Source organism: Dipodomys spectabilis, unplaced genomic scaffold, assembly GCF_019054845.1.
Source record: "Dipodomys spectabilis isolate Male_0828 unplaced genomic scaffold, ASM1905484v1 ptg000076l, whole genome shotgun sequence".
NCBI classification, from domain to species: Eukaryota; Metazoa; Chordata; class Mammalia; order Rodentia; family Heteromyidae; genus Dipodomys; species Dipodomys spectabilis.
Window position 1 is genome coordinate 2,185,815 of NW_024870753.1, and position 24,247 is coordinate 2,210,061.

Consider the following 24,247-nt stretch of genomic DNA (forward strand, 5'->3'; position numbering starts at 1 on the left):
GGGGGGGAGGGGAAAGGAGAAAGGGAGGAAGGGTTTACAGCATAACTACTTCCGGGTTGTCGGGTGACCTTGATTCCTGAGAAGCAAGATGGCGTCTCTGCTGAGGCTGAGCGTCCTCTGCGGAGCCCGAGGAGGCCGAGGTGAGGGGGTCGGGCCGACAGAGGCGTTTCCAGCAGCCAGTTCCCGAGGAGGGGGGCGGAGGGGGCAGGGAGACAGCGCGAGAGAAGGGACTCCCGGTTTGTTTCCGGCCGCTGAGGCCGCAGAGAGACCGTTGCAGCTCGCGAGCGCGTCATCCGTGGCCAGACCCGGGTGGGGACGCGGTGGCCGGAGAGGAAGCGCTGGGTGGAAGTTCCCGGAACGCCGCGGTTAGCCCTGTCTGGAGGTTAGCCGTGCCCCTGCGGTTCGACCCCGCACGACTGACGGCGTCTCTGCCCCGAGTCCGAGCCGGGCAGCCCCGTCCCCACTGCCTTCCCGGGCCGCGGTCATCGCCCGGCCTGTGCCGCCCGCCCCGGGGCGCAAGTCAGGCCGGCACACACACCGCAATAAAACGCAACTGGCTTCAAAACAAGCGCTCGTCTCCTCGTGTTTCTTTAGAGAAGAAGTGCATACATGCGATGCACACAAAGCAAACACTGCTGTGCCGCACAGCCCCCAGAAAGGGCGTCAGGTGTGTGACAGTCGTGTTGGGGAAGGATTCTCCGTGGTTCCTAACGAGGTGTGCCTAAACTTCAGTTTTGAGGATAAAGAAAGCCCAAGAAAAGAAACATGTTAAAGGAGCAAAAATCGTGATGAAAGCATTAAAAAAAAAAAAAAAAGCATGGTATGGGAGCAGGGCAGTTAAAATATAGGATGAGGGGAGAAAAGTGTAGTGTCACGAAATCACAGAACTTGATAATGAATGTGACCTTTACCTAGTGGTTTTTGAAGGGTAGTCTTTTTTTTTTTCTTCCTTGTGTGCCAATACTTGGGTTTGAACCCTTGATGGGCTTCCCCTCACCTCCCACCAACACAGTTGGAGCTCTACTACTTGATACATACTTCCAATTTGGGCTTTTTTTTTTTTTTTTTTCCATTTCTGGGGCTTGAACTCTAGGCCTGGGAGCTGCCCTTGGGCTCCTTTTGCTCAAGGCTAGCACTCTACCACTTGAACTATAGTGGTACTTCTGGCTTTTTATATGATTAATTGGAGATAAAAGTCTCAGGGACTTTCCTGCTCGAGCTGACTTCCAACCTTGATCCTCAGATCTCCGGCTCCTGAGAGCTAGGATTACAAGCATGAAGTGTTCTTCTGTTTGGGATTGCATTTTACTATGTGATTCAGGCACAGCTCCCAACTCTTTGGCTCAAGAGATGTTGAAGGGGCTATTGAAAGTTTGATAGATTTGCGGTTTAGACTCCATTGTGTAGTTTTGAGACTGGTGTCTTACTGTGTTGCCCAAGCTGGTCTAAAACATGCAGTCCTCTAACCTCAGCTTCCTGAGTACCTGGAATTATTCCAAGATACCACAAGGGCAAGCAGTCTCCCTGCCTCCCCTACTTCTTTTTTTTGGAACCTACAGCCTCTTGCATGTTAAGCTCATGCTCTGCTACTGAGGCCAGCTGGGGCAAAGTTAGTGAGACTATATCAAAAGCAGAATAAAAACAAAAGAATATAGAAGTGCAAGATGCATAGCTGTAATTACAAGTGTTAGCCACCATGCCAGTCCTAGTAAGTAGCCTTTTTTTATTTTTTATTTTATTTTATTTTTTTTGGTCTGGTTGTGGGGCCTGGGCACTGTCCCTCAGCTCTTCAGCTCAAGGCGAGTGCTCTACCACTTGAGCCACAGCACCACTTCTAGCCTTTTTTTTCTGCTTATGTGGTGCTGAGGAATCGAACCCAGGGCCTCATGCATGCAAGGCAAGCACTCTACCACTGAGCCACCTTCCCAGCCTGCCTAGTAGCCTTTTTTAAAAGGGGATTTATTCTTCAATAATTCTCTCAATAGCTATTTAGTATCACTTCAGAGTAACCCAGTGAAATAGGAACTGCCTTCATTTTACAGATGAGATATTACATATTACCTTTGTGCCATATTTCATATATGCAGTATAAAATAGAAATAAGTGGCCTGCATATGCTCATTTAGAAAGTCTCACTCCTTTGAAGAATTGCTTACAATCCCTGTAACATTTCTTCCCTCAGCTCTGTTCCTCCAAATCCCAGTGGTTAGACCTGCTTATGTCTCGGCATTTCTCCAGGATTCTCCTACTCCAGGATGCTGTGGAACAAAGCACATTCACCTGTCACCAAGCCGACATGGTATATATTCTCTCCAATGTTGCTGCTTTCTGGGCTCTGACCTTTGTCTCCTGAGTAGCAAGGATTACAGGCATGAGCCACTGGCACTAAGCTTGTTTTGGACTTTTTTTGTAACAATGGTGAAAACTGCGATCCTAAAAGTTGATTTCAGACTTTGCCTCTCTTTGAGTTGGCTGCTTTAACTTTGTTTGGGAGAATGATAATACATTCCTTCCAAAGAGTAGAAGATGCAGATATACAAATATTGTTTTAAAGGAGTTTATCAGGCATCACTGGCTTATATTTATAATATGTCTATTCCACTCAAGGGTTTATTCCACAAAGATACTTTGTCTAGCCTCTAAGCAAAGTGGATTTATCTTCTAATCAAAACATGCAGGAAGGGAGACCTCTGTGTTAAAAGACTTCAGTAAAGGGATACAGCATCTCTCAATTACAGATTTTTATTCTTGTATTTTAGAGTTAAATTTTATGTGTATCCTGTTTGCCATTCTGTCAGTTTAGGTGATTATGCAATAAATGTTAAATGTGAAAGTGTGTGTCTTCTCTCAGCTAAGATGAATTTGCTCTGCTTGTAGCTGGTTCCACAGCTGCATCTCTCCATTGGACTGGTGAGAGGATTCTTGCTGTTGGCCTCTTGGGCCTGCTTCCAGCTGCATATTTGAATCCTTGCTCTGCGATGGACTACTCTCTGGCTGCAGCCCTCACACTCCATAGTTACTGGCAAGTACAGGAGTCTTTTCACTTCTGTGTTGGCTACTCAGTTGTTTGTTGTAAGCTTGTCTTGTGTATTGTATATAAGGAAGAAGTTGACCGAGATACTCAAGACCTATTAAAAAACAAATACAAGCAAAACACCTTACATATCCATCGGAGGGAGGAAGACAGGGTCTTGCTGTGTAGACCAGGCTGGCTTTGAATTGTCCTGTGATCCTCCTGTTTCTGCCTCCTGTGTATACTACCTCCTGTGTGCACACCCAGTCCATATCATGCTCTGGGGGTCCAGAGTTCAAGTCCCAGTAGTGGCACACACACAAAAAAAAACAATTGCCCTTTGGGAAATTGAGTCCAAAGACTAAAGTTATCTTTATTATATATTAGGGTTTTTTTTATTATATATTAGGGTTTTTTTTATTATATATTAGGAAACTCTTGATTTCTTCATTTTAATTTACCTTTATTAGCACGAATGCTTTGGTTTATCTCACAGAAAGTATAATTCCACATGTAAAATGGTATACATAATCCAGGGGCCAGTGGCTCACACTTACAATCCTAGCAACTCAGGAGGCTGAGATCTGAGGATCACGGTCCAAAAGTTTGTGAGACAATCTCCAATTAACTACCAGAAAACTGGAAGTTTGTGAGACAATCTCCAATTAACTACCAGAAAACTGGAAGTGGTGCTGTGACTGAAATGTGGTAGAGTACTAGCCTTGAACGAAAAGCTCAGGGGCAGTGCCCAGTCCCTGAGTTCAAGCCCCATGATTTTCTCTCCCCTCCCCGCCCCAAATACATAAAATCCTTGAAAGAAGCTGACAGTTAATGGAGTGACAGATAATGACAGATAACCCTGTGCAGCCAAATTATCTGTATGGCCTTCTAACTTCACTTGTGCTTTGTGTGTGTTTTGTTGTGATTTTTTTTTCACTTTTTTATTTTTTAGGGGCCTTGGACAAGTTGTTACTGATTATGTACATGGGGATACGCTGCCGAAAGTTGCCAGGGTGGCCCTTGTGCTCTTCTCATCTGTAACCTTTGCTGGCCTTTGTTACTTCAACTATCATGACGTGGGCATCTGCAAGGCTGTGGCCATGCTGTGGAAGCTCTGACCTCTCACTTCATCCGTTAAGAATTGATTGTATGCACATTTGTCTCTGTCATGCCATTCAGCTTGCAGTAAAGAAATAACAGATGAGTACACTGCTGGATAAACCTTCTCCTGATTACATGATTACAGAATTTAATGTGGAGGAAAGATTTGAGAGGAATTAGATCTAAGAAACTGAGGCTCCGTTTTGTGTTGTGGCGAGTGAATGTGTTGTCTCCCACCTCACAAAACTCATAGTGTCTGCAGTACGTATGGTTGGGTTTTTTTGTTTTGTTTGAGGTTTTTTTTGCCTTTTTTAACTTGTCAATTTATCAATTTCTTAAAAGAATTTAGCTTTACTGCTATCAGCACGTAATAATACTTCTGTTTTTGTCCTGGAAATAATGGACAGAATAAAAGCCTATTCATTCTTGAGTAAAGACTTGACAGAAAATTGGAAAGTATATAAGTTTTGGAAGTGTCTTTCAGTTCTATTGATACTGGAATTGGTCATATGTTCTATGGAAATTTTAAAATTCGAAGGTGCTTTATCTCACATTACAAATTTCTAAATGCTAGAAGGGAACCTGAGAGCTTCCCCAATAGATGCACTAAAATTTAGGAACAAGATTTCCCCTGTGGATGTACTAAAATATTTCAGATTCCAAACAGATATCATCCTCAAAAGTAAGTAACAAAGTTGTTTTTCCACTGTGGGAATTGCTAATGAGAAAATGTACTCTATGAAAAGTTTTTTTTTTTAATAAATTGTATAATAAAAATATATTCTGTTATTTTATGTATTAGCTGTTCCTAATGTTTTTGGTTTTGGGATTTTTTTGTTTTTTAGAGATGAAGTCGTTGTTGTCTACATTATCCTCAAACTCTTGCACTCAAACCATATTCCTGTCTTAGTTTGTTGAGTTACTGGGACTACAGGAACCCTCTACCATAACTTTTTTCATTACAGTGAAGTGTTGTATCCACAGCTCTCAAACAGGACTGAATATTTAAATTTCCTTCTGGAGCTTAATTGAGAACAGACACAAAATACTATAATACAGAAAAAGAAATAGTAGATGGAAACAGTAGGTATAAATTTGGTATGAGTATGAAGATTTAGTAATAGGAATTAAAATTCCTGGTGTTCCTGTGAATACCAGCCTTTGGAATTGTTACATTCCATATGTATTTAGCCTGGGCTAAGTGTTGTACTGTGAGGCTTGATGTTTTTTTCTAGCAATGTAGGTATTGACACTTAGCACTTTCAACTCGCCCTGAGGGTTTTACTAGGATTTTACCTAGAAAGGGTATGTCTGCTCTTGAATGTCTGTGTGGAAGTTAGAGATGCCCACCCCATAAGGTGCCTCTGGTCTTGTCAGATTGAGGTGTGCATCGAGGGTTAGGAAGAGGGATTGTTTCAGGATAGGTCATAGGCTTCAAAAGGGCGGGACTCGTGTAGCAGTGGCTTACCATTTGGTGGTGGTGGGACTATTTTACCCTCGTGAGGGACCATTTCCCCAACTTTAATTACTGACTTGTCTAAGAGTTACTGTTATTTAATGATGATAAAGAGCAGATGGACTTTGAGTCAATTTTGTTGCTTTAAAATTCTCCACAGGTAGTGACCCCACTTAGTGTTCACATTCCCTCTTGCCCAGGCTCCCAGTATACCACTGTTCTGATATAGTGGTGAAGTGAAGATCCCCAGAATTAATGGGGAGGGTAGTGCCTACGTAACAGGCAACTCCTTCAGTCACTTCCAGCATCAGCTCCCAGTTTGGCTCTGGAAAGTGGTCAGGTGGCCATAAGCATTAGATGGTGAGAGAGAACTGTGCCCCAGGTTCCAGCTGAATTTTTTTTTGTTAGCTAAGTAGGATGTAACAATACAGCAACAGAGAAAGTGAGGCAAGAACTAAATGGTCAGGATTTTCTGAGGGTACATAGGATATGATCAAACGTACTGTTCTGGAAGGAGATTAGATGACTTGAAGGAGTACTTTCAGGAAAGTTGGTAAGCCAGAGGCAGGAGGACAGGTAGAAGAAAGGGCTTGAATTTCAACAGTGGCAGAGGAAGGAATCAACTACTAAAGTATTAAATATACATTTATTCAATTCTGCTTGAGCCTACATAGCTTCCCTCCAACCTCTCCTTTTGCTGAGCTTTGCTATTCTTAGCAGCTTCTCTGTATCACATAACAAACTTGTTCTAGCCTATGGCCTATGTGCTGGCTCTTCTCTTTGGAATGCTCTTCCTTCTATTCTTGCTATAGGAACTTTGTCTTGGCCTTCATAGCTTAGTTTGACTGTTACCTCATAGAGAATTATCCACAGAGCATTTTTCACTATGATACTTTGATCTCTAAAACCATTGTCTAGGCCTTATTTTCTCTCTACTAGAATGCAGCCTCCTTAGCTATAGTCTATTTGGTGAATCCTTAGTGTATTGCCCATGACTCAAAGAGCGTGGCCCATGGTGGGTGATCAATAACACTTGTTGGAATTTTGCAAGACACTGAAGTGATTGTTAAATTGTTTGCCTTCTGCCTGCTTGTGGGAGAAAATAGCATTTGAGCTTAAGGGAGGTACCACAGGATGTAAGCATTACTCAGCAGAGTGAAGAAACTACCCTGCCCCTAACCTTCAGGCTGTTGCTTTCTTAAGGAGTTTATGAGCACCACCCATCAGTGACTGCCCTGAGCCTGTGCATTTAGGGACTTGATTTATGAATGTTGATGCAGTTGGCACATAAGACATTATGTACAGGTACATAATAGATATCTAAAAAGGAGTAGTTTTCATCCCTTGCCTGGGGAGAACCAACCCTGTTAGGAAGGGCGGGTAGTACCTTTCTAGCTACCGGGAGATTTGGGTGTGAAGGGTTATCAAGGTGGGAAAGGAGTGGCGAGCAGGTCCTGTGTCGTTTGTACACATTTTGTGCCACTTGAACAGCTGACCTCAGTCATCATTGGTCCAGTAGCCATTGGCAAATATTTAACCAGGACACACAGAGTTGCTATTAAATGAGCACAGTCCACAATCTACATGAGACTTGTTCCTTTCCAACAATCTTCCGTGTTATACTATAGCCAGAACCGTAATCAGATGTTGCCTGTTTGCACCCTCCAGCCAGTAGAGCCTTGGGACAAACCTCTTAAGTTATCCAGCCTCACATGGTTGTTACAACAGTCCAAAGTGGGCAGTATTAAGGCTCAGAAAAAAATTCCAAACACAAAAACTAAAAAGTTGAAAGTGTAGCATTGTATTTTAATTAATTGGTTATTTGTGCTGGTACTAGGGTTTGAACTCTGGGACTCATGCTTTTATTTGGCTTTTTTGCTTAAGGCTGGTGCTCTACCACTTGAGCCACACTTATATTTCCTGCTTTTTTGCAGGTTAATTGGAGATGATTCATGTTTTGTTTTTTTCTTTCTGCTGGGCTGGCTTTGAACTGTGATCCTTAGACTTCATAGGAATGAGCCACCAGTGCCAGGCTAAAAATGTGTGTAATTTTAGTATCTAGTTTCATTTTGCACAGTGAACATTACAGAATTATCCTCAGAGTCATCAATTCTTTTCAAAATAGGCTTGAAAAGTTTACCCTCTTGTTTACAAGCTAGAAAGTATCCTTTATACAATGAAGACTCAAATTGCATCTTATCATCATGCCCTGGAACACTTTTCTGAAAGAATATGATATCACTCTTCGTATCATAGATGTTAATAGGAGGTTCCATTTCCTATAAAGAGAAATAAAAAAATTCATTTTTTTAAAGGACAGGAACAATTTAAAGACATGGAGTTTATTTAGAAGTATGGTACTGACCAGAAATAAAGTAGTTTTTTTTCTCCCTCTCTCAAGAATTAAGGCAGGGGAGAGGGAGTATAATTCCTAGTCTCCTGTTCTTTCTGTTTTCTATGACTCTTAGCATCATGGGATGTACACATGGGTGCAGGCCTCTTGATTCTCCAGTCACAGGATGACCCCCCTCCCTTATCAAGGAGAGTCCGCATCTGCTCCAAATGACCTGGACCGTCACTTCTCTAGTTCGTTAGTTCTTGTCTTCTCCAACGATATGGCTAGTCACACTAATGTCTTCTATAAGCCTAGATAGCTCTAATTTCTGACTCAACTGTGAGAAAGTTCTTGTCAGGACATTCCAAGAATCTCAGAGCCTTTCAATGGAGGCTGGATCTTAAATGTAGAATGTGTTTCTAGAGCTGAGTTGCTCCACAGCCCTGCTGTGCCAGCTCAATCAACAGCCTTTGTCTTTCTCTCCCCACCAAACATGCTGGCTCATAGTAGTCTCTCATTTGTGCCCTCAACAGTCTACCTGGCCAGGCCTTGTTTGTCTCAAAGGTCTGTATGTCCCTCCTAGAAGAGGGTGTTGTGACTGAAACTATAACCTTGCAAGCCATCTAACTGTTGCTACCACATTTTCCTATTGCTACATCATGTTTGCTTTCGGGATGGGCTAGAAAAGGCAAGACTGCCTGAGGTTCTTCCACGTTAATCTTGAACCAGATGATATTTTGGACTGCATCTTGACCCCAGGGTAGCAAAGATCCCCGTGATCCTAAGGACTGATGGAGAAACCCTAGACCTAAAATAGCATTCTATCCTACTAAGACAGATGGCTGTGGTCATACTCTCAATAAAACCAATTATAGAATTGATATTCATAACTTTTTTTTTGGGGGGGTCCAGTCGTGGGGCCTGAACTCTGTGCCTGGGCACTGCCCCTCAGCTCTTCAGCTCAAGGCTAGCGCTCTTCCACTTGAGCCACAGCACCACTTCTGGCTTTTTTCTTTTTGCTTATGTGCTGCTGAGGAGTCGAACCCTGGGCCTCATGCATGCAAGGCAAGCGCTCTACCACTGAGCCACCTTCCCAGCCCTGATATTCATAACTCTTGACCTTTATCCTTCACCAACAAGAGTGGGTCCTGATTTGGTGACAATATAAACCAGTCCCTTCCATTGGTATCTATTTCTGTAGTTGACTACAGCAAACAATTTAGAACTTTACCTTAAATTGCACAAGTCAATTTGAGACGAAGCTGAAGTCTAATATCTAAATGAGAAATAATCCTTAGTTGAAATGTCAAAAGCTCTAGTAGTAGGACCAAAGGAAATGAGTCTGTGAGATCAAACCTAACACAGAAAGTTATAGTTGAAGGTGGGGCATGTGGATGGGTAGAACAGGTGTCACATTTAAGGCAGAAAATTCCTGGGATATTCCTTAGTCTGGGACATTTAAAGCTACCACTAGGCAGAGCCACCACAACTGAATGTGGAAAGGATCCTGGTGTCTTTGGGAGTACCTGAGGATTCTGGTGGTTGTGTGTGTGTGTGTGGTGTGTGTGTGTGTGTGTGTGCGTTTCTGGTGTGTGTGTGTGTTTGTGTGTGCTAGTCCCGAGGCTTGAACTCAGGACCTGGGCTCTGTCCCTGAGCTTCTCTGGCTCAAGGCTAGCACTCTACCACTTGAGCCACAGTGCTGCTTCTGACTTCTGATCAGTAAGAGTCTCATGGGCTTTCCTGCCTGGGTTGGCTTTGAACTGTGATCCTCAGGTCTCAGCCTCCTGAGTAGCTAGGATTACAGGTGTGAGCCACCAGCACTTGGCACAAAGGTATATTCTTTACATGGGGAGGAATTGAATCAGTTTCAGGGAAAGTTAAACTCTATTAAGTAATTAACCTAACATCTATTCTTTTAGCTGTCTTTAATTTAGACTACAAAATCTTAGTGAACCCTGGCCAGACCCGGTGTATATGTAAAAAACCCCTTGAACAAAGTCCTCTGGGTAAAGATTCTTTCCCACAAGAACTTTGCAGCTAGTAACTAACAGAGAGTGGTAAGAAGAGAACAGTAGCCAATTGCATCTCATTATCTGGACCTGGGCTAAGATGACCGCTGCTAAGGTGCTGCTCCGTGGAGAAAGGAAATAAAAGAGCTAAGGCTGATATGGATCCTAGCCTACATTTCCCTCTTTTCTTCTTCTCTCTCTTCTCCTCACTCCTCCCCTTCCTTTAATTCTCTTTCCACTCATTCATCTAATTAATATTTACTAAGTTTCTTCCAGAAGTAGACTTGTTATGAAGCTAATGAAATTTCAAGGTTAGAGCCACTCTTGTTCTTTTCTAAGGCTCCCCCCACCCCTCTCTATCTGTCTTTAATTTCTAAGTAACTAACAGAGTTCATATCTCTGGCAATGTTGTGTTCTCTTTTATAGGGCCACCAAAATCGTACAAGCTATAGATTCTTTATGTGTGTGTGTGTGTGGGGGGGGGGGGTCATGGGGCCTGAATTCTGGGCCTGGGCACTGTCTCTCAGCTCTTCAGCTCAAGGCTAGTGCTCTACCACTTGAGCTACAGCACAACTTCCAGCATTTTCTGCTAATATGGTGTTGAGGAATTGAACCCAGGGCCTCATGTATGCAAGGCAAGCACTCTATTACTGAGCCACCTTCCCAGCCCTATACATTCTTTTAAATGGATTTGCCCCAACTCCTACTATGTTCTAAGCATAGTTTCAATCTTCTTTGACACTTAGTCCCTCTCAACAAGAACCTGTGTGTGGTTTAGGCTTAGCCCAGGTAATTCAGGTTTAGCTCAGGTTCTGAGTCTGCCTCTGCAGCTAAATCAATTTTCCTCTATCTCACATAGCTTGAACTTGGCCCTCTCCTTCCCTCTGCTTCTGCTGTTCCATTTGCATGCTTAACCCCTTCTATTCCAGGGCTCTGATGTCATTCTGATAGCTAAGCTCACAGCCTATCCGGCCTATAGTTGGGAGTCAATCTAATTCTAGTTAGAAGGAAATGGCAAGGAGTTTGTCTGGAGGCTATTATCTGTTGCATATGCACTGTTATTATTTGGTTTTTAGAGTGGCTTTTTTTTGGGGGGGGGGCAATTCTAGGGTTTAAAATAACCAAGGCCTTGCACTTACTACATAGGACTTACTCTCTTAAGCCATAGGCTATTCTTTTTTTTTTTGCTAGTCCTGGAGCTTGAACTCAGGGCCTGGGCACTGTCCCTGAGCTTTTGCTCAAAGGTAGTACTCTACCACTTGGGCCACAGAACCACTTCCAACTTTTTCTGTTTATGTGGTACTGAGGAATCAAACCCATGGCTTCCTGCATGCTAGGTAAGCACTGTACCACTAAGCCACACTCCCAGACCCCACAGGCTATTCTTACATACATGTATCATTTGCATCTACATTTTCATACTATTTTTATATATGGATTGGTGTTCTTCTGAATATGAAGCAAGTGCGTCCCCGTCAGTCCTAGAGGTCATAACGTTATCATAGTTAACTACCCGTTTCCATAGTTCTCTATTTCTTACTCTAGACAAAAGATTGAAATGATAGCTGCATTTTCTAATTTTGTTGATTAATTTGCCTAAAAACAAAGTAATGCTCAGGCTTACCTTAAAGGTAATAGTTTTGTTCTCACAGGAGAGAGTGTAAACTTTGTTATATTTTGCAGAGATGGTCACAGCAAAACCTCTAGCTTCACTATCTTTATACATTTGTATTAGTAATATGGTCTGGGATGCATTATCTGAAATAAACAATAAGTGAGATCACAAATGAGACTTTTTTAAAGCAATAAGGCAGTTTCAGGGCTCCAGGCTTGCCACACCCTCAGTCCTTTTTGTTCTGGTTGTTTTTGAGATCAGACCTTGTTTATGTCTTTGTTTTTGCCAAAGCTAGACTGAACTGCTATCCTCCTGTTTATGGTACCTGCCCTAACTGGAATGACAATTGTGCCCAACAATTTTTTTTTTGCCAGAGCTGGGTGGAATCTTAGTTCTTCTAATCTCAGCCTCCTTTATAGTTGGAAAGACAGGTGCACACCACCTTGGCCACCTGTGACAAGAATCAACATTTGTGGAAATTTAACAAAAAGAGAGTCCTTAACAGATCAGCTGCCAATCCTGCACCCTAAGACCTTACCATACAAGAGAAGTAAACTATATATAGCTAGCCAGATTTATTTTTTTGTTTGGGTCTGGTTGTGGGGCCTGAACTCGGCCTGGGCACTGTCCCTCAGCTCTAGCGCTCTACCACTTGAGCCACAGTGCCACTTGCGGCTTTTTTCTTTTTTGCTTATATGGTGCTGAGGAATCGAACCCAGGGCCTCATGCATACAAGGCAAGTGCTCTACCACTGAGCCACCTTCCCAGCCCCAAGCCAGATATTTTTTAAAAGACACTAAGGCTTATGTTGTAACTTCTCCTCAGGAAGCTGAGATCTGAAGATCAAGGCTCAAAGCCAGCCTGGACAGTCTAATCCTTGAGACTTTTTTCTTTTTTTGGGGGGGTCGGGTCGTGGGGCCTGAACTCGGCCTGGGCTCGGCCTGGGCGCTGTCCCTCAGCTCTTCAGCTCAAGGCTAGCGCTCTACCACTTGAGCCACAGTGCCACTTCCGGCTTTTTTCTTTTTGCTTATGTGGTCCTGAGGAATTGAACCCAGGGCCTCAGGCATGCAAGGCAACCACTCAACCACTGAGCCACCTTCCCAGCTCATCCTTGAGACTTTTATCTTCAGTTAACCAGCAAAAGGCTGGAAATGGAAGTATGGCTTAAGTAGTAGAGAATCAGCTTTGAGTGAAAAAGCTTAGGGAGAGCTGAAGGCCTTGAATTTAAGCCCCTGTACCAGTACACACATAAAATAAAACAACCAATAAAATAGATTTGAACATCAATGACAACCAACATATGACAACTTTTTGAGCTTATAAATATATTCTGAATTCTAAGAGTTTGTCTTTACCTTTAGAGTGCTAAATATTTTGAGATCCACGTTAAAGTGAAAGTGCACATTCACTACACTTTTTTTTTTTTTTGTCAGTCGTGGGGCTTGAACTCTGGGCCTAAGTGCTGTCCCTCAGTTCTTCAGCTCAAGGCGAGCACTCTACCACTTGAGCTACAGAGCCACTTCTGATTTTCTGGTGGTTTATTGGAGATAGGAGTCTCACAGTCTTTCCTGCCTGGGCTGGCTTTGAACCGAGATTCTCAGATCTCAGCCTCCTGAGTAGCTAGGATTACAGGCGTGAGCCACCAGCGCCTGGCCACATTCACTACTTCTATCTGGTCCCAAAGTGTGATTTAGAATTCATCATCTTAGGAGGCACAGCAAACATGCTCACTTTCTAAGGCACTCTGATTTTCTGATGGGACACAGACTCAATTAAAATGTTGTATTTGTGTTTAATTTTCAAAAGATATCACCTGTATTTTTAGCTGAGATTAAAGATCTCTCTCTACAGAGATCTTATACAGTAAATAAAATTAAATTAAGGACTGATGATCCAAATGTTGGTTCACAGCAATATGATCTCTAGTGATTTTTTTTTTTTTTTTTTTTGGTTGGTCATGGGGCCTGATCTCTGGGCCTGGGCACTGTCCCTCAGCTCTTCAGCTCAAGGTAAGTGCTCTACCACTTGAGCCACAGTACCACTTCTGGTTTTCTGAGTGGTTTATTGGAGATAAGAGTCTTTTGGACTTTCCTGCCCCAGCTGGCTTTGAACAAAGATCCTCAGATCTCAGCCTCCTCAGTAGCTAGGATTATAGGCGTGGGCCATCAATGCCCAGGTCTAGTGATGTCTTTATTGCACCCAGTATTTCATCTCAACTAACTATATGGATGGCTAATGTTTTTTTTTTTAATGAAATTGTTACTCTTATGACTTCTCATCTCAGATTGGGTCTGGCATAGAAAAATGCAGTCAGTACAATGGAATGGGAAGAAGTAGCTAGTAATCTCTGTGTCTGCAAATAGAAGAGCTGAGGGACAGCGCCCAAGCCCAGAGATCAGGCCAACAAAAAAAAAAAAAAAAGAAAGAAAAAAAAAAGGAAATACCTTTACAGTCAGAGTCGGGCATATCCTGAAATACAGGCTTAATTCCCGGGGAAATGAGGAGAACTTGGTTATCCAGATTTCGTATGATTGAATATTTAGGTTGTTCAAGTTGGCCAAAATAATCTGATTCCAGGTCTGCTGTAATACACATTAAATCTTATTAAATCTTATTTCCTTTTCTTGAATAGATAGATGCACTATACATTTCCCTCTGTAATCTCTTCCTCTCCTATTCAACTGAATCTTATAGCTTATCATTTTATCTAGCTCATTCACAGTATCTTGAATCCTTAACTCATTTATCTTTTCACTACAAAACACCAGAGCTGACTGTTAAGTGCTGCTCATGAGCAATTGTACAGATACTTGAATAGTTGCCATTATGGCACCCATCAGGTGTCAGTACTACATTTCCCGATTGTATCTTCCATAATCCACAGCTGCAAGTTCAAGTCTTCTTCACTTTCATCAGATCCTCTACACTATCACTTCTATTTCCACTTTCAGAAAACTACTTCCTGCTATTCTCCCTACTTGCCAGGACACTCTGTCCCCCAAGAGCCTCCCAGGCATCATCCCAAAGCACTTGTGAGAGATGTGGTTGAAGAAAGGCGATACTGACTTTGGAAAGTTCTCATGCATCAATCTCCTTTTTCTATGCCTTTCAGAGAATCCATGGATTCCTGCTAATCCTAGGACTTAGATAAAATCTACTTTGCAGCTTCCAAGAGCTAGATGTAAAGGTTCTCATGTGTTTTCATTATGGTCATCTTCATTCCTAATGTTGTGGAGTCTGAAAATTCCTTTGGGAAGGCTGGCTTCCCAAATGGATAGTATCATATGGACAGCTTCTCCCTGCTCATAGTGTATGTGTCCTAAACAGCTATTTATTTTGCAAAGAAAGAAAAATATATTTATACTTTACCATCATTTTCAGCTAAAGGGGGGAAAGAGAAAGAAAATACGTTAAATATTTCAAGTCCGCATTCCTCCCTTCCCCTACTCTTGACTACTCTGTCCCGCCACTCTCTTTCTGACCCCTGTGTGATGGAGATGACCTTTATTGGCTCCGTCAGAAACAGGTAATTATCCACAAGGTCCATACAATGATGCTCATGAGAGTTTGTGTATTCTCAGGTAAGTCAGATACTTACTCTTATTTAAACTGAAAGATGTAAATCTTAAAACTTAAAATCTTAGCTGTGTCCAGTGGCTCACACTTGTAATCCTAGCTACTCAGGAGGCTGAGATCTGAGGATCATGGTTCAAAGCCAGCCCTGGCAGGAAAGTTTGTGAGACTCTTTTTTTTTTTTTTGTCGGTTGTGGGGCTTGAACTCTGGGCTTGGACGCTGTCCTTGCACTCTTCAGCTCAAGGCAAGCACTCTACTGCTTGAGCCACAGTGCCACTTCCGGTTTTCTAGTGGTTTAGTGGAGATAAGAGTCTCACGGACTTTCCTGCCCAGCCTGGCTTTGAACTAGACCCTCAGATCTCAGCCTCTTGAGTAGCTAGGATTACAGGCGGGAGCCACCGGCACCGGGCAGTGAAACTCTTATCTCCAATTAACTACCAGAAAACCAGAAGTGGCACTGTGGCTCAAGTGGTAGAGCCCTTGCCTTGAGCTGAAGAGCTGAGGGACAGTGCCCAGGCCCAGAGTTCATAGCCCCACAACCGACAAAAAAACCAAAAACTTAAACTCTTAAATCTTGATTTAAGAGTAGCTATTACATAGAAACAGCTAATATATAGAAATTTTATGATTTTACAAGTGATAAATTTTACTATTTAATGATTAAATAGGAAGATACCTAAGAATATTTTTTTATCACAAGCCAAATTGCCCATGGAAGGTTAATTATAACGAATCATTATCTATCTATCTATCTATCTATCTATCTATCTATCTATCTATCTATCTATCTTTGAGGACAGGAGTTTAAATTCAGGGTTTCACTGTTAAAAGATGGGTACTCTCCTGCTTGAGCCATGCCTCTGTCTGAGAATCACTTTTTATCAAATGCATTTACATAACATGGTATAATTCACCATTAGGGTGGTAGAACTTCTGCTTTGCAAACATGAAGCCCTGAGGTTGGACACTAGTACCAAACAGAAAAAGAATGGTATAAGTCAATTGCAGAGCTCTAGATTTAGGCTACTATGTATAAGTTCCCAATTTGCTTTGGGAAATAGTATTTCCTCAATATACACACTTTTGTGGGGTTTTCATAATGATGGTGATCTACTGCTCATCAAAGTCCCAAGCCATTTGGGGGTCAAGGTGGTGGCACCTAGGAAATGCTATGGTTACTTTCTAGAAGTTTGATTTCTTTTCCAGAGATGAGTCAATAATACTACAATGAGTTTTGGTGACAGGAAGTCACTTAATAGTCACTCCCCAGCTTCTTTTCTAGTTGAACATAGTTACCTATGTGTATTATTTCTCATACTTACCGATGAAGTAGAGCATACCATCAGTAAATTTCATTTTCAGAAAGTTGATGAAACTGTGTTCTGGAGGGACAGCAGCCATCTCTACCTATGGAGAGCAAGAGTGATGCCTGCTCATCTTCTAGAGAAGTCTTTTACTACAACCTGTAATACCTCCAGCTTCGGAAGTCAGCTTAACCCTCAGGATGCTGACTAACACTCTGGATCTTTAGTAAGTGCCACAAGTATCTGCTTGTAATACTTGTTTAAAGGCTCTCTTACAAACAATTAGATGTTTGGAATCAGGAAAGCATTTTCTAATGACACAATATTATAAAGGATGAAAAGCTGGGCACTGGTTGCTCATGACTGTAATCTTAGCTACTCAGGAGGCTAAGAACTAAGGATTCAAAGTTCTAAGCCAGCCTGGGCAGAAAAATCTGAGAGACTCTTGTACCCAATTAACCACAAAAAATTGAAAGTGGAACTTTCAAATGGCAGAGTACTAGCCTTGAGCAAAAAAAAAAAAAAAGACTTGGGGCGGGAGAGGTGGGAGGGAAGGGACAAATTGGGAGAAAATGAGGGAGGGGTGGCAGTGTTCAAAAAGAAGTGTAACTGTAACCCCTCTGTACATCACTTTTACAATTAAAAAATTTGTTTTTTTTAAAGGTCAGGGACTGTGCCCAGACCCTGAGTTTAAGTCCTAGAACTAGCACAAAGAAAGGATAAGGACAAGTGGCTCTATTGAACTGAATTACTATTCTAATATTCTTTGGGAAAATACCAACATTTTATCCATATAAGTATCCATATAAGTATAGCAGCATCTGACGTTGTCAGAAACACATCTAATCCTACCATTTTTTCTAGGTTCTGGTTCTATTCTGCTTCTGGTTCCATTCCTTAGAACCAATTATTTCCCATGGATGAGAAGCTGAAGGTTCATGACTCCACTAAAGGTTAAAGGCAAAACAGTGAGCAAAGTGGTGTTTTTCTAGGTGTTGATAGTTCACACATGCAATCCTAGCTACTGGGGTGGTAGATATCAGTAGGATCATGGTTCAAGGCTAACCCAGGCAAAAAGTTCACAAGAACCCATCTCAGTCAATAGTTGGGTGTTATAGCATGTGCCTGTTATCCATCTACTCAATAGTATCTTGATTTGAGGTTACCCAGGGCAAAAAGGTTGTGAGAGCCCATCTCAATCAGTTAGTTTAAAAGTTTAAGGCATATTGAAGGGACAATAATATAACAAAGGAGGCAAAAGTTGCAGAAATACATCTAAAAACTTTACAAAAGCCAAACCAACTTTAAGTGATACATGCCTGTAATCCCAGTAATCAGGATGCCAAGGCAGGTAGGTAGTGAGTTTGAGGGCAACATGGGCTATATGGGGATACTTTGTCTCAATCTAAAAAGCAAAAGAACCATGGTTAGAGTGATTAGATTGTGAGTGTTATGAGGGCATTTTCTTTTTCTTTTCTTCTCTCTTTTTTCCTTCCCTTCTCTTCCCTCTCTTCCTCCCTCCCTTCCTTCCTCCCTCCTTCTCTCTCCCTTCCTATCTCTTCCTCCCTCCCTTCCTCTCTTCCTTCCTCTCCCTCCCTCCCTTTCTCCCTCCCTGTTTCTTTTTCTCTCTCTCTCCTTCCTTCCTTCCTTTCTTTCTTCCTTTCTTTCTTTTTTCTTTCTTTCCGTTATGGGGCTTGAACTCAGGGCCTAGGCATGTGCTGAGTTCTTATATTCAAGGCTAGTGCTCTACCACTTTGAGCAACAGTTCCACTTCTGGTGTTCTGGAGGTTAGTTGGAGATAAGAAGCCTGCCAGACCTGGCTTTCAACTGTGATCCTCAGATCTCAGCCTCTTTAAGTAGCTAGGATTACAGGAGTGAGCCACCAATGCCTAACTGAGAACATTTTTGTATTCATCTTCCTGGCTTTGTTGCTTAACACAATACTTGTTATGGTATCAGAATTCAGTTGAATTCAGTCAGAATTCAGAACTAGGAAGGAAGACATTTGTTAATCCAGGACTTTTCTGATTGGCTATTAGTTGGGGGAATAATGATGAGAATGGGCTTTTCTGCTTCAATATTATAGAATGTACACATCCATTGAAATAATTACTCAAGTAGTAAGGGCTAAATGACTAGCATTTTACAATGGGCATGTAGTTGAACCACATGTAGATATAGGTAGAGAAGTACAGTTACCTGAAAAATACTAAAGAAAAATACTACAAAAATACTATTGCATTCATCCTTGACCTCATTCATCAGTGAATTAGGGAGTCCCACTATGTCTCAGGAATATATACAGAAACGAAATACACAGAAATGAAACTTAGCTCTTATACTCACAGTGACTCAGACACCAGTGGGTGACAAACACATGGTTACAAAAACAGCAGAATGAGTGTTGTAAGAGCTGCATTTACAGATGACCCTCCCTGGTAGGCCTGGTGAAGACTTCTCAGAGGAAGTGATAACAGTGTGGTTTGGGGCAGCATCTTCAGGGAAGGGAAGACTTCCAGCAAAGCCAGAACAATGACAGCAAAGGCCAGGACAGAAGGAGGGTCAGAGAAGTCAGGTTCATTGACTCCTCCTCATCATTTCTCCTGAAGTAATGCCAACATAGTCACATTTTACAGGAAAGACTCATTTCTGAGGCTCTTACTTTACTTGGGATTACTTTTTCCTTGGGAACAAATGTAAAAACAGAGATGAGATATTCTTGAAGTACAGGTACCTTCAATCACCAAAGTGTATGTTTGCTTTCTTTTTGTTCTCTTTCTCAGCATTACTTGTAGTGCTTTGTACAGTGCTTTGGTCATACCGAATCTTGGTGTTACTTTGGCCTTTTTAATCCTGTTTAAATTAGTTTTTGTTCCAATTTATATCATTTTTTTTTGGTTGTGAGGCTTGAACTCAGGGCCTGGGCACTGTCCTTGAGCTCTGTTTTTGCTCAAGGACAGCACACTATTACTTTGAGCCACAGCTCCACTTCTGGTTTTCTGGTGGTGAATTGGAGCTAAAGGTCTCATGGACTTTCTTGCCCAGGCTGGCTTTGAACTGCAATCCTCAGATCTCAGCCTCCTGAGTAGCTAGGATTATAGGTAAAAGCCACCAGTACCTGACTTATAGTTTAAAAAAAATTTTTATAACACTTTAAAAAAATAACATTATCAGATATAAAAATGGTTAACATTATTATACTAAAAAACACTACATTAATAGCCAGTGTGTCTGTAGGACTTCTGAGCTATTTAAAAAATAACTGAACTTAATACTAACATGTGGGCAGATAACTCCACCAGGTTTGAGACAATTCCATGTGGTAATAGTGTTAATGTTTTACAACTCACTTGGAAATCATGCCATTATAGATTAGGTATTTAATCCAAAAGAACTGATATAAAGTAAGACTAATATTATTGTTATCTTACATTTTTTTCTTTTCCTAATTTAGTTAGCAGAAAATGCAACTTGCAATGTTGACCTGGGAAGGAAAGTCTGATTATAAAGAGATAAAGCAGGCAAAAGAGATGGAGGTAATTTTTTCTTTTTAATCCTGGAAAAATAGTGACATTTTGAGTAGGAGAAACATATTATTAAAACTATGTTTTAAAAAGCTCACTGTGTCTGGGTGTATGTAATCCTAAACTGATATCAGAGGATTGCAGTTTGGAACCAGTCCTGACAAAAGAAAGTCTGTGTTAGCCAGTGTCCAAGGTTAATGCTTGTAATCCTAGCTATTCAGGAGGCTGAGATCTGAGGATCACAGTTCAAAGCCAGCTCAGGCAGGAAAGTCCATCTCCAATTAACTACCAAAAAGCTAGAAATGGCACTGTGGTTCAAGGTGGTAGAGTGCTAGCCTGGAAGCACAAAAGCTCAGGAACAGTGCCCATGCTCTGAGTTCAAGTCACAGGCCCAGTGCTCTGTCTCTGTCTCTCTCTGTATCTGTCTCCCTCCCCACCCCACCCCCTTTCTCACACACACAGACTACGTCTGTGAAATTTTGTTTCTAATTAACCATCAAAATTCTGGCTAGGGCTGGGAAGGTGGCTTAGTGGTAGAGTGCTTGCCTTGCATGCATGAGGCCCTGGGTTCGATTCCTCAGCACCACATAAGCAGAAAAAGCTGCAAGTGGTGCTATGGCTCAAGGGGTAGAGCGCTAGCCTGAGCCGAAGAGCTGAGGGACAGCACCTAGGCCCAGAGTTTAGACTTCACGAACGACAAAAAAAAAAAAAAAATTCCGGACAGCTGTGTATATCACACTGTGACAATAACAATACAAAATTATTAAAAATGCTGGACAGGGCTAGGAATGTGGCTTAGTGGTAGAGTGCTTGCCTAGCATGCATGAAGCACTGGGTTCGATTCCTTAGTACCACATACACAGAAAAAGCTGGAAGTGGCGCTGTGGCATAAGTAGTAGAGTGCTACCCTTGAGCAAATGAAGCTCAGGGACTGTGCCAGGCCCTGAGTTCAAGCACAAAGCCCTGGATTTGATACCCAGTACTGAAAAAAAGTAAAACATATAATAGAAGCTGTCCACCAGTGGCTCATACCTGTAATCCTAGCTATTCAGGAAGCTGGAATCTGAGGACTGTGGTTCAAATCAAGCCCAGACAGGAGAGTCCATGAGACTCTTACTTTCTTTGTTTTCTTTTTGGTCTGATCGTGGAGCCTGAACTCTTGGCCTGGGTGCTGTCCCTCAGCTCTTCAGCTCAAGGCTAGCACTCCACCACTTGAGCCACAGCACCACTTCTAGCTTTTTTTCTTTTTGCTTATGTGGTGCTGAGGAATCGAACCCAGGGCCTCATGCATGCAAAGCAAGCGCTCTACTACTGAGTCACCTTCCCAGCCCGACTCTTACTTTCTTCTAACCAGTAAAACGCTAAAAGTGGAGCTGTAGCTCAAGTGGTAGAATGCCAGCCATGAGTGAAAAAACTAGGGGACAGTACCTAGGCCCAGAGTTCAAGCCCCAGTAATGGCACAAGAAAAAAAAATGTAAATGAAGAGCTTTCGAGAGGAAAATTAATGTGACAACAAAAACAGTATTGTGCTAGGAATGTTGTTTTTCTTCCTTCCTTCCTTCCTTCCTTCCTTCCTTCCTTCCTTCCTTCCTTCCTTCCTTCCTTCCTTCCTTCCTTCTTCCTTCCCCTCGCCCCCTCTCTCTTTCCTCTTCTTTTTGGTAGTTAGTGGGTTAGTACTCAAGGGCTACCTGAGTATTTCCTAGGCAGGCATTGTACCATTTGATCTATTTCCCTACCCTTCATTTTGACTTTAGTGAACAGTTATATTGTCCAGAAGTAAAAGTTCTATACTCAGGTGGCTATTATCTGAGGATCACAGTCTGAAGCCAACCTGGGCAGGAAAGTCTGTGAGATTCTTAACTGTAATAAACTACTCAGGAAAGCTGGAAGTGGCACTGTGGCTCTAAGTGGTAGAGCACTAGTCTTGAGCACAAAGAAGCTTAGGGACAGTACCCAGGCCCTGAGTTCAAGCCTCAGGACCGGCAAAAAAAACCCCAAAAAGTTATATGGAAGAGTCAGAATTTAATCTTATAAGCAATATGAAAACACTGCAGGGGGTAAAAAGATATTCAATTGAAGGAGGATTCAATAGCACATGAATAGCTGAATGTAGGCAAAAAATAAAGAGAACCTTCAGGATACCCTAAATTTTTTTGTTGTTGTTGTTATTCAACTTTAAGTAGAGATAATGTCAGTTATTTCCTTATTGTGAAATAAAAGTCTCCTGGAAGTACTGCCCTATTATTCAAAGGTAGCCCAGCCCATGGGTGCTGCTCCAGATGCTAATAAACCTTGTGCAAAGTTTTGGTTTGCTTTGAATAGAATTAATTTGGACTACAGAATTCCTCTAAAGAAAAGCTTATTTATTATATCACTTTGCAGCAAGGATTCTTGGAGGTTTACAAAGTGAAGACATGTGCTAACAATTCTAGGTTGTCATTTTTCCTTTTTACTCTCCTCTCTCAGAGGTGTAAGGAAGAGTTTACTAGAGCCTAGATTCCAGGTGGCATTGCAATAGAGAGAACAAGATCATGTAGATGAAAATCCCACTATCTTCTATTAAGCCAGACATCCAAGAGATTTGTTAAGATAAAAATAACCTATTCTTCGTATTGAATTTTTTAAGAATACATAGCTTGCTTTAATTAAGAATGCCCTTTAAAAGAAAAAGAACTAAGCAACCCCATAACCCTACAAAAATGCAAAAACGAAATGAAAAGGAGAAATGCAAAAAGGAAAGAAACAAAAGCAAGAAAACAAACCCCCAAACACACAAACAAACAATCATTTATGGGCTGAGGACATGGCTGAAGTGGTAGAGCACTTGCCTAGCAAATACGAGACACTGGGTTCTGTCCCCAGCACTGGGGGAAAAATAGTGATTTAGATAACATGATTGATTTATTTAAAGTAAGTTACGGGTATTTAAAAAATTCTCAGCTTTACTTTCTTTCTTTCTTTTCTTTTTTTTTTTTTTTAGGTCCGGTTGTGAGGCCTGAACTCTGGGCCTGGGCGCTGTCCCTCAGCTCTTCAGCTCAAGGCTAGCGCTCTACCACTTGAGCCACAGCGCCACTTCCGGCTCTTTTCTTTTTGCTTATGTGGTGCTGAGGAATCAAACCCAGGGCCTCAGGCATGCAAGGCAAGCACTCTACCACTGAGCCACCTTCCCAGCCCCTCAGCTTTACTTTCTTTACAGTAAAGTGAAGTAATGTAATAAATAGCCTAAAGACATAAACATTCTTCAGGGTACCCAATAATTTTTTTTAAAGTAAAGGGGAATGAGACCCAAAAATATGAGAATCTCTGACCTGAAATGAAAAAAAGAGAAAAGGTTTCTGCTCTGGCTCTGCTTATATTCCTCATGCTGTTCCTGACTACCTGTCTTAGTTACATGAACAGTTCCTTCAGTAGCTTTTTAGCTACCTCTGATAGTCATGCTTCAGATTTTAGATAAAGAGGAACATTCTTACCTGTGCCATGTTGTTTCTAGCAAGAGGAAGAGATCTGGAAAGTTTGAAGTGTCTTCTTTTCTTGAGCCTGTCGAGATAGAAGGTGGAAATCTCTTCAACAGCCAGAGCAGGAATGCAGAAAACTCAGAACTCCTTGCTGCCAGGCAGGATATAGCAGCTGTGTCAATGAGGAAGAAGGTACTGTGAGGGGAGGAGACTGCCCAGGCACGCCTTGGACCCGCCTTCCAATGTTGGCTCCCTTCCAGTGCAACAGGACTTGCAGCAAAATGTTATAAACAAGGACCAGAATGTGTGTGTGTGCGCGCACGTGTTCATGCGCACAGTTTTTTTGCTCAAGGATGGCACTCTACCACTTGAGCCATAGCCCCACTTTCAGTTTTTTGGTGGTTAATTGAATATATACATAGAAATATATTTTTTAAGAAAATAATTTCTTTTGGGCTTGGAAGGTGGCTCAGTGGTAGAGCGCTTGCCTTGCATGCCTGAGGCCCTGAGTTCGATTCCTCAGCACCACATAAGCAAAAAGAAAAAAGCTGGAAGTGGTGCTGTGGCTCAAGTGGTAGAGGGCTAGCCTTGAGCTAAAGAGCTGAGGGACAGCGCCCAGACCCAGAATTGAGGCCCCACGACCGGACCCAAAAAAAAAAAAAAAAGAAAGAAAATAATTTCTTATATAAAAATGAAGATGGGGTCTGGCCCTTTCTAAAACCTGAACTTCTTTAGAAGTATATTTGAAAAAAAAAATTTAAGGGCTGGGAAGGTGGCTCAGTGGTAGAGCCTTGCCTTGCATGCCTGAGGCCCTGGGTTTGATTCCTCAGTACCACATAAGCAAAAAGAAAAAAGCTGGAA

The 24,247-nt window shown here is 42.0% G+C and overlaps 2 protein-coding genes across 4 annotated transcripts; one reads left to right on the top strand and one right to left on the bottom strand.

The window, feature by feature from the left end:
• Positions 1-31: 31 nt before the first annotated feature.
• On the top strand, positions 32-4,908 carry Sdhd (succinate dehydrogenase complex subunit D). Its single transcript, XM_042682759.1, has 4 exons — positions 32-140; positions 2,183-2,299; positions 2,878-3,022; positions 3,966-4,908. Exons 1-4 carry the CDS (start codon positions 89-91, stop codon positions 4,129-4,131), a joined length of 480 nt encoding a protein of 159 aa, XP_042538693.1. The 5' UTR covers positions 32-88; the 3' UTR covers positions 4,132-4,908.
• A 2,708-nt stretch (positions 4,909-7,616) lies between these two features.
• Il18 (interleukin 18) lies at positions 7,617-23,557 on the bottom strand. 3 transcript variants are annotated; one of them, XM_042682757.1, is made up of 6 exons: positions 23,402-23,557; positions 16,426-16,506; positions 14,899-14,910; positions 13,974-14,111; positions 11,539-11,672; positions 7,617-7,849 (listed from the first exon to the last, which is right to left on the bottom strand). In XM_042682757.1, the coding sequence occupies exons 2-6, from the start codon at positions 16,502-16,504 to the stop codon at positions 7,622-7,624; spliced, it is 591 nt and encodes a 196-aa protein (XP_042538691.1). In that variant the 5' UTR covers positions 16,505-16,506; positions 23,402-23,557; the 3' UTR covers positions 7,617-7,621. The 3 variants fall into 3 exon arrangements, with proteins under 3 accessions (XP_042538691.1, XP_042538690.1, XP_042538689.1); XM_042682756.1 differs by having other exon boundaries at positions 13,974-14,108; positions 16,426-16,510; XM_042682755.1 differs by having other exon boundaries at positions 16,426-16,510.
• Between the last annotated feature and the right edge of the window lie 690 nt (positions 23,558-24,247).